Consider the following 12,228-nt stretch of genomic DNA (forward strand, 5'->3'; position numbering starts at 1 on the left):
ACTTTGTTGCCAGTATCCTCCCAAGGTCATCACTGAGTTTGTTTTAATTATCTTTTTTTTTTTTAAAGATTTATTTATTTACTTATTTGAGAGAGCGAGAATGAGAGAGAGAGAGAGTACATGAGAGGGGGGAGGGTCAGAGGGAGAAGCAGGCTCCCTGCTGAGCAGGGAGCCCGATGCGGGGCTCGATCCCGGGACTCCAGGACCATGACCTGAGCCGAAGGCAGTCGCTTAACTAACTGAGCCACCCAGGCGCCCCTGTTTTAATTATCTTTATGAACTCATGGGTTTAAACAAATTTGGTGTGTTCCAATCTATTATAGTAATCATTCCAAATGATGCTCAGATTGCTCAACGTTGGCCGGTGGGAACCTCTTTAAGTTGGCTCCTGAATTCTTTTGACACCATCCTAGTAGTCTCTGATAGTTTTCTTACTTTCTGGTATGACGAGATGTTTCACATTCACCTCGTACATTTCTTGCTCCAGACCTAAAACCAGCCATTTCTTTAAGGAGTTCTGGCCACATGGTCATCATCTGCATAGCATATACCAAAATTCCAGTTTCTCAGAAAGAAAGCAAGTGTTCATCACAACATTGTTTACATAGATCATTTAGGCAGGGTGAGCCATTTTTATCAAAGAATGGTGGGAATCCTCCTGGAATCTAAATTCCTAGACGCCAGCCTGGGCCCACCTTGCAAGCCAGCCTTTTTAAGGACAACAGTCCGAGGCCTGCCGTGTTAACTCTTTTCTGCACAGCTGCCTGTTAGACATTTTGTGGCGATGAAGAGTAAGCAGAAAGTTGGTTAAGGAGTCAGGAGTTCAGAGGAGAGGTTGTGATGGAGGTATACATGTGACAGTCATTAGCTCAGAGAAGGTATTCAGAGCCTTGAGACTGAGTGAAGTCACCTAGGGAGTGAGCCCAGAGAGAGACTCAAGGACTGGCCCTTGAGCACGAAGTTGTGGAGATGAGGAGGAGCCAGCAGAGGAGACTGAGAAAGAGCACCTGGTGAAGTAGTACCACGTGGAATGAGAACCAAGAGGGTGTAGTATCCCTAAAGCCAAATAATAGAGTATTCAAGGAGGGCGAGTTCAGCGGTGTCAAGTGCTGCCGATAGGCTGAGTAAGCTGAAAACGGAGAACTGACTCAGCATGGCGGTGTGGAGGTTACTGGGGACCTTGAAATATGCCGTTTCAGTGGAGTGGTTGGGACCAAAGCTTGACGGGGGTGGGTGTAAGAGACAACGGGAGAAGAGGGAGTATAGACAGTTCTTTCAAGGAATTTGGCTGCAGAGGGGAGCAGAATGGTTGGAGGGGCAAAGGAGAGGAGGAATAACAACATGAAAAAAATAACAGCATGTCTGTATGTTCATGGAGATTCTCCAATACAGAGAGAGAAATCAATCACCTAGGAGAGAAGGGGAGAAATGTTGGAACCTGAGGAAGAGAAAGGGAGTGAGATCTAACGTCTAAGTAAGGTGGCTTCACCTAGAAGCATGGACAGTTCATCCACAGTAACAGGAAGGTGGGCACAGTATCTAATACGACAGGGCTGGGTTGGTAGGTCTGTTGGTGAGAGCTTGTAAGCAGAGATGGTAGCATGGTCACCAGCAGCACTCGAGGAGTGGGGAAGAGATGCTGCAGATTTAAAGAGTGGAGAGGTATGGGAGACTTAGCTTAGTGAGTGGATAGGGAAAGATAGATTGTGAGGTACCACTTGGAGGTTAGTGGTAATGAACTTAAAATGAGACTAGTTTTCAGATGAAGGTTTTTTTGTTTTTTTGTTTTTTTTCTAGTTACTTCTAGCCATTGGGCTACAGGGGCAGGGTAGGTGGTGATTCAACCAGTGTTTGAGTTCAGCTGGGCACATACCTTAGCGAGGAGAGCAGTGAAATTAGCCATGTATGCCAGAGAGTGATTTTAACACTGGCCTACAGGATCAAAGCTGGTTAAGGAGGGAAGTGAAGAATGAAGCTGTGAAGATGTGGTGCCTACAATCAGTCGTAGGTCCCGCATGTTCAAGGAATTGCTGAAGTTGTGCATTTAAAGGGACTAAGTAGGAAGATGGGAGAAACTAATCAGAGCACTGAAAGCTTAAAATTAGGGAAGGATGTGCAGTTATGGATAATGGGAGGGTATGTGACTCTAAGAACAGGTAACTGGGGTAAGGTGGAGAATACAGTCACTGGAGGAGAGGGGGTCAAGGAGCCAAGAGGCCAGGTGACTGGAAGGATCATCCACATTGACATTGAAATCACAAGAATTATAATCGGAGATTATTAGATTTGGAGAAGGTGACAATGAGCAAATCCTCAAGGATGATGAGAGTGACTGGAGATCACAGTTGTCATTTCCTGACGGTTCCCCCTTTCTGTGTACTTCCAGACTTCTTGTACTGCCGGACGGACTTTTCATGATGTGGAAACTTCTTACCGTTTTACAAAGGACCCTGTACTCTGATCAAAAGTCCTTAGTCATGCCACGGTTTTGCCTGACTCTGCCTTGTATAGCCGCTGTTCCTTTTGTTTAAAAGCTCTCAGCTGCAGCAGCTCCCTTCCCCAGTGGATGGTCGCTTCCTGTTTATAGTCTGTCGGATTTAGTACATTATTTTCAAAGTATTAATTTATAGTCACTGTTTTCCTCTCCTTTTTGTTTAGGCCAAGAGCCTTATCTGTCTCTTTGTCCCTGAAGCACTGTGAAAAAGCTCTCAGCAAGCTCTAGGACCAGATCTGGTTCATAAATTCCTTTTGAAAGTCAGTTATCAATTAAATCAGGGTGTGATTCTTCATTTTTTTTTTTTTTAAAGATTTTATTTATTTATTTTGACAGAGAGACAGAGAGAGGGAACACAAGCAGGGGGAGTGGGAGAGGGAGAAGCAGGCTTCCCGCAGAGCAGGGAGCCCGATGCGGGGCTCGATCCCAGGACCCTGGGATCATGACCTGAGCTGAAGGCCGGCACTTAACGACTGAGCCACCCAGGCACTCCCTGATTCTTCATTTTTAATCTCAGTAAATATGATGCTTACTTAGATGTGCTTATGTCAGGTGCTACAGTTAATGAGAAAAAGTTTAAATCACAACGGATTCCTTTTCTCCAGGTATTACAGAATGACTACTCTTAATCTTTTTACTTGTATTGCAGAGAAGACTGAAAAGTACAGAAGGAGTCACTAGTTGGCTAACATGGGCCTGAGCACCGATGACACGGTCACTTCTACAGCTTGAAGAGAGAGCCTCAAGTCTCAGTTTTTTATTTTCTCTCCCTTCTGGTTGGGGCCTTCTATTTTGGTCTTGGGAATTGGGTTCACAGTTGAAGGAAGGAGGCCCCAAAGGTACTGAGATAATCTCTGGAGTAAAGGAAACAGGAAAAGTAAAGGTGACTATAGTACAACGAAACCAATGCTTTCTTTTTCCTTCTCTGCTAACTCGTTATTTAAATGTTATTAAACGTCATTTGATGTTAGTATACTTAGCTTTATTTTTTTTAGTCTTTTTTTTTAAGTATCTCATTTAATTTATTGAAGAGAGTCTGTATGTGAGGATTTTTGTGGCAATTTTGATTTCTCCTTATGATTTCTTATTTATTTATGAATTTTGTATTTAAATGGAATACCAGTATAAATAACCTTTATTAATTGTTTTTTTTTTTTTTAAAGATTTTATTTATTTATTTGACAGAGAGATAGAGAGACAGCACAAGTAGGCAGAGTGGCAGGCAGAGGGAGAGGGAGAAGCAGGCTCCTCACTGAGCAGCGAGCCGGACGTGGGGCTCGATCCCAGGACCCCGGGATCATGACCTGAGCCGAAGGCAGACGCTTAACCGACTGAGCCACCCAGGCGCCCCTAATTATGTTTTTGATTCATAGTTTATACAACATTTGCTTCTGGCATATTATTAAGTTAATATCAATGTAGAAAAAATCTAGTGACAAAATACTCATTTTAATTTTTTTCAGAAACTATGAGTGGAGGATCTCAAGTCCACGTTTTTTGGGGTGCTCCGCTTGGGCCACTGAACATGACAGTATCAACGGAACCACCTTCTTTAATGTCTGCTGAGAACCCCTGGAGGAAAATTCAGCTTTTATACCATCAACATTCTTTACGTCTGCGGGATGAAAACTGCACGCAGGAAACTCTTGAAGACTATCCAGTTCTAGAAGCTAATGGCCCTCTAGATTTTCCTAATGCTCAGTTTTTAACAAACCCTATGGGTGAACCTATTCACGTGAAAGAAGACTCTATAGATTGTATTTCTGAAGCACAGACTGTAAAATCCCAGGAGAGTCCCCCTTTAGGAGTGAGTGAGAGAACCAGCTCCGATGTGCAAATACGTGGATTTAAGGGCAAAGTTCAGCATTTAACGGAAGAAGAAAAGTTTCAAAATCTTCTCAGTGAAAATAAGAAGATTGCAGATGGACAGCATAAAGATCAGTCAAATGCATGTGGTCAGAACTTTCAGAAAAACTTCTTTCAGTTAGATCATAAGTGTGCAGCTACATTAGATTTGGTCTATAGTATGGAAAAGATTAATGTGGGGCTGGGAGTGATTGAAACGAAGTGTGGGCCAGCAGAGCATCATGAGGTACAAAACCAGGGTCTGGAGTTCTTTTCCTCTGACACAGAAGATAAGCCAAGGTCCGAAGCTGTTAGAAAGGTCGCAGACCTTAAAATATCTACGGATACCGAATTTCTTACTATAATGACCTCCAGCCAGGTTGCTTTTTTATCTCAAAGGAAGTCTAAAGGACAGAATTTTATCAGTAAAGGGTCTGTAAGCGAACCAAAGGCAAGTCATAGGGAAATAAGAATACTTGAAGATAATTTGACTCAGCCTAATGATGACTTTGCAGGAGGATGTGAAAGTGGACAAAATGAAGCACATTCCCTTGAACTCTTTAGTCCTGTTTGTCCTGAAGCAAAAAGTAGCGACACTCACATGAAGTCTGATAAAAGTCTCGAAGAAAATAGAGGACCTCAAGCACTGTTCAATTTTGAAGACAAACTGCCACCCAGTGATGTATGTATCGAGTCATATAGCTCAGGAATGCTGTGTTCCCAACTAAATACCTTCCACAAAAGTTCTGTTAAAAGAAGTTGGACCTCTGAAGACAAGTTGGGCCGTTCCAAAGCTCTGTCTAAAGTCCTCCAACCATCCAAGAAAATTAAGTTGGTCTCTGATGCAGGAGATCCTACTGCAACAATGGACCAGAGGAATGCGTCTAAATTTAAGGGGATTAAAAAAACATCATTAATACAAAATTGTGATTCTAAAAGTCAGAAGTATAATTGTTTAGTCATGGTATTATCTCCATGTCACGTGAAAGAAATAAGTATAAAATCTGGACCAAATTCCGGCTCTAAAGTGCCTTTAGGAACAATTGTGGTAACGGACCAGTCAGGAATTAAGAAGAAGGTCTCTCTGTGGAGGGCTGCAGCATTTTGGGCACTTATAGTATTTCCTGGAGATATAATTTTGCTCACAGGTAAGGTCGATCATGGGGTAGTGGTAGCTTCAAGCTGTAGGCTTCCCCGACCTCCCACTTTTAGCCTTATACCGTTTGCCTCTGTGGGAGGCGGCATGATCGATCCCTTTCCGGTATCCAGGTTTGTCCCCTTACCATCGCCCGGTATCCCATGTTCCTGCCATTTCTGGGCCTTTGCTCTAGCCCTTCTTAGTTCTGTCCCTCCTTGAGGGAGGCCTTGAAGAAGCCTTCCCTGATTGCTTCTCCCTTTCATTCACTATGTTAGCATTCAGGTCATATCATCAGGCTCTTTCTTTGTTTCCTTATGGTTTTGGCTACATATATCTTATTTTTAAGTGTTTTCTTGAGCTATATTAGCAGTCTTATGATGAAAGGACAGCGTTTCTACTACTTAAACCCTAGTGATGCTGTGCACATCACCTTCTTATTGAGGGGACAGATAGAGAATTTCTATTGTGTTTTTAATTATTAAAATTATACTATCACATTTGGGAATATGGGAAGGAAAAACTGCTGATATTAAAGCAACCTCATATCACCTCCAGTAGAGTTTTGGAGTGTTACCTTCCAGTTATCTTCCCTCTGCTCCTTAAAATGTGTATACATACATATGTAATAGTTGATATTTATTGGGAACTTACTTTGTGTCCAACCCTGTTTTAAACTTCACATGTATATCAATTCATTACAACAACTGTGTAAAGAAGGTACTGATTATTAGCCCCATTTTTCACTTTGAGTAAATTGAGACCCAGAAAAGTAAAGCAGTGTACCCAGTTTCACACATCTAGGAACTGGCAAAGCCAGGATCTCACCTAGATTCCAGAACCCACACTCTTACTATATAGTTGTAATCATAAAGGGCATCGAGTTTTTATCCTGCTTCTTTCTGACATAAGACATCTAACATTTTTTTTTATATGTTCTTCATTAATTGAAAATAAATACACAGTGTATTAGAGCAGAGATACCAATGATATTAAGGGTGAGTCCCAGACTGGGAGGAAGTTGATTAAGCTCAGTAACCTACCTAAAGAAAGAACGTGGTAGAGAAGAAGAGTGGGTGAGCTTTAGAAGCCTAGAAAAAGAAGACATCAAGGCAGTCATTGGTGGTTCCTACCAAGTGGTTTGCTGGGGGAATGAGAGCCTTGCCTAATATTCCTTAGGTGCATAGGTAAGAGTGTCAGGTGCATGCTCTCATAAAGAGATATGTGAGATTATAACCGACATGGTTAGCAGAGTCCCGTCCCACTGGCAATGTCATCTTATTTGTTGCTAAGTCAGTTCATCTTGCTCCCTCTATTCTGATTCAGTGCTCACCAAGCAGCCCTTGGCTTACGATTTGGCTTCCCAGGTGTAAAGCTGCCTACATGAGAATCGGCTGCAAATGCTGTTTCTGTGGCAATGAATGTCTCATTGTAGATTAAAAAACGGTGTTGTGTTTTTTGTTTGTCTCATTAACTTGTTTAATGGGAGCTTATGTTGCAGAGCTGAAATCTATTTTTGGGGTGCCGACAAAATCAGATTCCCAGACTATCAGGAGAGAACGGGGCCCTGGACCACGGTTATTTTACCAAGGCCATTACTGTCCCTGGGTGAGCCTCACAGGAGGACTTTTCCTGGCAGATGGAAACTCAAGCCTCCTATCCCTGTGTTTTTTCCTAGTGTCCATACAGTTGTTAGCAACTCGGTAACCTTCTATCAAGTGACTTAACTGGTTTACTTAGCCATTTTCCTATTATAGGATATTTAGATTATTTCTATGAGCACCTTTTAAAAAAATTAGATTTTTTCTTTCTGTTTTGCCTTATTTCCTTAGTAAAAAAGTAATCTGGTTCACTAATTTCTGAATAGGTTTCTTTTGTTTGTGTGGGACAGATGGAAACTTAATGGAAAAAAGCGAAATCTATACTTTTCCATTGTCCTAATTAAATACTGAAATTGTATTTACATAGAAATTTATGGGTAAAATCCCATTTTAATTAACAGCATCCATGTACATTATTATATCTCCACGTTGGATATTTCGTACTGTCTACTGACATACACCCCCAAACTGAACGTGTTTCCGCAGATGTATCCCAGCTCACACTGTGTTCCGTGACACAGCCGACCTTTTGCCATTATACTTGTAGCAACAGCATGAAGAGGTGCTGTAAGTGAGGACTGTCTGAGGGAGACTGCTGGCCGGAGTTCAAAGACGACCTGGCGCTGAACTGTGGAAAACCACAGATTTTCAAGAACAAACAGGAGAGGCTCTAGGGCGTATCCGTGAGAGGGAATCAGGAGAGCCAGGAGGCAAGGGCTGGGCCAAGAATTCCACTCCACCCTATCACTACTGATTAGCAAGTCACTAACCCAACCTAGGTTTTACAATCTAGTTTTCTGAAGCCTCTCCTTGAAATTTATTTGTTTCTTTCTGAAGAGCAGGCATCCTGATGGTCAGATGATGAGAAGTCTAGAACGCTGTGCTGGCTGTTCCTGGCCAGGCAGTGGGGAGCTGCTGAGTGCTTTTTAAACCAGTCAATGGATCGCATTAATGTTCTTGAGAAATCACTCATTAGCACGGGGGGACGTGGACTGAAGGTGGGAAGGGACCTGCTAGGAGAGAGAGGAATGTATGATATAAAACAGTCCTGGCAGGGCCGTGGGGAGACTCAAGAGGCAGAGCCAACGGGTGGGGGTTTGGAGACAAAGGTGGGGAAGGAGAGGTAGAAGTCCAGGGATGACTTCACATTTGAATTTACCTGGCGAATTCCAGAGTACCAACAAATGAGATGGGTCATATGAGAAGAAGAGCAGGTTTGAGCAATGCTGAGTCTGGGGAGCCAATGGAATATCCAGTCAGGAATGTCTGTTTTGCAGTTGTGGATAAATGGGTAAATGGGTTTGAAGCTGGGGAGAGGGTCTGGGTATCAATTTGGAAGTAAGTACTCGGAATGTGTGCATCCTTGTTTATCCTTATTATCTCAAAAATTTGCTGCTGTTAGGATATCTTTATACCTCTAGCATTTTATGCACTGATTATATCCTGCCTGGGATCAATATGTCTCTGTCTCTAACTTACAGTTTTTGCTCTACTTGGAATTGTTTCTACCTGTTGGTATATTTAGTTCCACTCTCTGATTCTTCTCTAGGCATCTTAGATCATAGAGCTCTCCTATTGGAAAGTGTTCCTTACCTCCCAAATCCTTCACTTTTAACATCTGGAGATGAAGATTGCTTTTGAGGGAAAAGATAATCAAAGTCCTTTAAGAATGCCTTATATTCATATGTGTTTATAGCAGAAGGGGTAAATGCATACTAAATATTATTTGCTCTTCTAGGCACTACTGCTTTGGAACCATTACTTTGCTTCCTGGCTCTAAATGATTTGCTTTTAATTTCTCAAAATAGACATTAGAACATTTCTTTTACTTAAACAAAAGCCATTAAACCATTCTTTGTGGAGCAGTGAGCTTCCATACTGATATTGTTCAAATATACAGAAGCAATTTTGTTACTGCTATTTTATTATTTTGTGTCTTTAGGCAGATCATTTAACCCACTTGAACTTTAGTTGCCTGGCATGTGAGAGACATGCATAATATTTTGCTATGATTGCTAAGTTAATTACAGTGTGAAGGAATTTATGACATGATCAGAAGAACTTTTTTTTCTCCTTTCCAGATGTTACTGTTTATGAAGATCATTGGATTGGTGAGACAGTACTACAGTCAACATTTACCAGTCAGTTATTAAATCTTGGGAGTTACTCATCTGTCCAGTCTGAAGAGTGTAAGACACATTTTAAATATAATAATTTCCTAGTATTTAAAGTATATACACATATTAGAAAAAGCTACAACAATGTGAGAATACATATGCACAAGGTTATTCAGGGAAGTGTTTATAATTGCAAGACACTGGGAAAAATCGGAATGCTCCTGCGTAGCAGAACGACTGATTACATTGTGGTACATTTCCACAGTGAAATACTATGCAGCCGTGAAAAAAGAATGAGAAAGAGCTCTTGTGAATTGGCAGGGAATGATTTCCAGGACATACTGTTATGTGAAAAACACAAAGCTCAACAAAGTATACATAGCATGCTATCCTTTGTATAAGAAAGAGGGGAGTAATAAAATATATGTGTATCTCCTCATTTGTGCAAAAAAAAAAAATGCAGGAGAGAAAACAGAAATTAAAGAGATGAGTTACCTACAGAGTGGGTGGGAAAAGGGACAGAAAGAAGGAGGGAATGGAAATAGGGTAGCATTGAGGAGGAGGGAGTAACACTTCTCTGAGTGGATCTCTTTGTGTAGCTTTGATTCACCGAGAATCACAGTGCTGCTTCCCAAACCCACAGTAAACCAAATGCAGTGGAGGGGGAAGCCCCAAAGAAATGCCACTAACAAATGAACCTAACCGTATTACAAAGGAGGGTGGGGGAAGGCAAGATCAAACCTCAGTAACTGTGGAAAACAGTGTATGCACTGGATTCTGCAAGGCCCAGGACAAAAGGAGGGCATGGGTGCTGCAGTCTGGTTAGTAGAAGTGCTTCTTAGAGGGGCGTGGGTTAGCAACAGCCTGGAAACTGGAAGCAACAAAATGTAAAAAGTCAATTTCCAGTTTGGGGATTTCTTTAAAAGATGTAAGTGTTATCCTTTGTTACGAGTATTTGAAGTTGCCGCATCTTGGAGAGCATATGTCCATGGAGCTAAATGAGTTGTAAGTAAAATTCACCATATTTAATAGATGTTAATACAATAGAAGAGTAAGGAATGTTTTGAAATCATGAAAATAACATGGTATGCAAATATTTTGCAAGAGATCGGGGGAGGTAAATGTCATAGGTAGAGTTGGTTTTAAGACTGATTTACATTCAAGTAAGGCTGATCTGTTGCAGTCATTTCAGAAAAATCTTAGGACCTAATTCTAGATGGAGAATATCACATGGAACCCCTGGGAAGCTTCAGGTTTTTTGTAGAACAAAGAGAAGAACCTTGAACTAGTTAGAGAACCTTTAAAGGTTACTTCAAATTCTTTCTTTTCATACTTATATAGGAATTTATATTGCCCTGTTTTTCATAGTTGGTAGCTAACATATATTCTAAGTCTTTTTAATTTGATGTAGGGGAATGGTTATCAGTTGGTACTTTGAGAATATTATAATTGTTTTTCTGAAAGAATAAATCAATTTGGTTAGGTTTTTGTTTTTGTTTTTACAAGTACTTACAGCTCATGAAACATTCTTCTGATCAATATATTGTGCTTTTAGAGAAGACTTCTGTTCTTTCCTCATTATAGTGAGGTGTTACATGTGATAGGACATAAATTTATCTTAAGTATTATTAAATTGAAATGATTAAGTATATAAATCAAAGGTTAATACAATGTTTTTGTGAAGTAGATGATTTTAATTGGAATCTAAGTAATTCCATGTTTCTGTTTTATAAATCAGGGATAAATAAATACTTGGATATCAGGGATCTTTGTATTTTTCCCGAAAAGCTCCACATTATAGACAAAGAATGAAGCCCAGAGAAGTTATGTACGAGTTCTCAGAACTCATTGTTGACAGAGTCAGAATTTGAACCCGTTTGAATGTTGATTCCACACGTGCTGGAAATATTGCGAAAGAGGGATTAGGATGTCTGGTGGATGAATTGGAGCCCCGGATGGAGCTGCTTGGAGCTGGGTTTTGCTGTAATCTAACAGGTCTTATCTCTTCCTCTCTTGCGCTCATTCCCCTTTCATGCCATCTGTTCTTTTCTCTTATGCTCCTTGCTTTGTTAGTGATATCACCTTTGCTTCATAAAAGTCATGGAGAAATGGAGTCATCTTAACTAGAATGAATTTCAGGTATCAGGTTCTAAAAACCTTAAAACATTTGTTTTTATCCATGCACTGAGCTGTGCAAGGAATCTTGATGCCATCTTTCATCTTTTCTGTACCCTCTCCATCTCATTGTTTCTTGGAGTCCACCTCTGAACTGTTTCACAAATCTGTCACCCCTCGTCCCTTTATGCAGTCTTGCCTGGTTCCCAGCACTCATTGTCTCCCGCTGGATGGCCACTGGCCTCCTAAGTGTTCTTCCTACTCTCTCTTCTGTGAAAATTGATTCCTCCACATTAAGGGGTCTGTGAGCTTGGATGGCAAGGCATTACATCTTTACTTTCTCTGATAGCTAACTGAAAACGAGCATCTGCTTCCATTATCCATGAGGCAACAATCCACAGTAATATTAGCAGTACTTGGGGCTTGGTCACCAATGGAAAGCACGTATATTTTCATATCACATATTATAGTTGTCGAAGATAACTTGAATATCATCTATGCTCGTCACTACTTTGAAATTACAGTAGTTGTTACATACTCTATTATATATTGTTATTTAATGTACTAATGAGGCACAAATTATCTGTTGAAAAATATTTGATTGCTGTATTTCCATATAGTCGGTTTTGCAATCTTATTTTATACATTGAAAAATACTATTTTGTAATGAAAATGCTCTATAATTAGATAATGGTAGTAGTTGCACAACATTGTGAAATACTAAAAAACACTGAATCATACACTTTATTTAAAAAAATTTATTTTTATTTTATTTTTTTTAGTAGTCTCCACGCCCAACATGGGGCTTAAACTCACAACCTTGAGATTTAGTGTTGTGTGCACAATCAACTGAGCCAGCCAGATGCCCCAAATTATACACTTTAAAAGGGTGAATTTTATGTATGTGAATTATAGCCCAAT

General features: G+C 40.6%; 1 protein-coding gene across 9 annotated transcripts in view; it reads left to right on the forward strand.

Moving 5' to 3' along the window:
• The window catches only part of SHLD2 (shieldin complex subunit 2), a 79,825-nt gene that overhangs the window by 44,870 nt on the left and 22,727 nt on the right, over positions 1–12,228 (forward strand). For 6 of the 9 annotated variants that reach the window (XM_032423999.1, XM_032424000.1, XM_032423998.1 and 3 more), the window contains 3 exons: positions 3,144–3,377; positions 3,958–5,487; positions 9,157–9,264. In XM_032423999.1, coding sequence (XP_032279890.1) covers positions 3,963–5,487; positions 9,157–9,264 — 1,633 coding nt within the window. In that variant the 5' untranslated portion in view covers positions 3,144–3,377; positions 3,958–3,962. The remainder of the gene's footprint in view (positions 1–3,143; positions 3,378–3,957; positions 5,488–9,156; positions 9,265–12,228) is intronic. The other 3 variants (XM_032424003.1, XM_032424004.1, XM_032424002.1) reach the window with 1 other exon arrangement.

The sequence above is a fragment of the Phoca vitulina genome, unplaced genomic scaffold, assembly GCF_004348235.1.
Source record: "Phoca vitulina isolate PV1807 unplaced genomic scaffold, GSC_HSeal_1.0 scaffold29, whole genome shotgun sequence".
Taxonomy (NCBI): domain Eukaryota; kingdom Metazoa; phylum Chordata; class Mammalia; order Carnivora; family Phocidae; genus Phoca; species Phoca vitulina.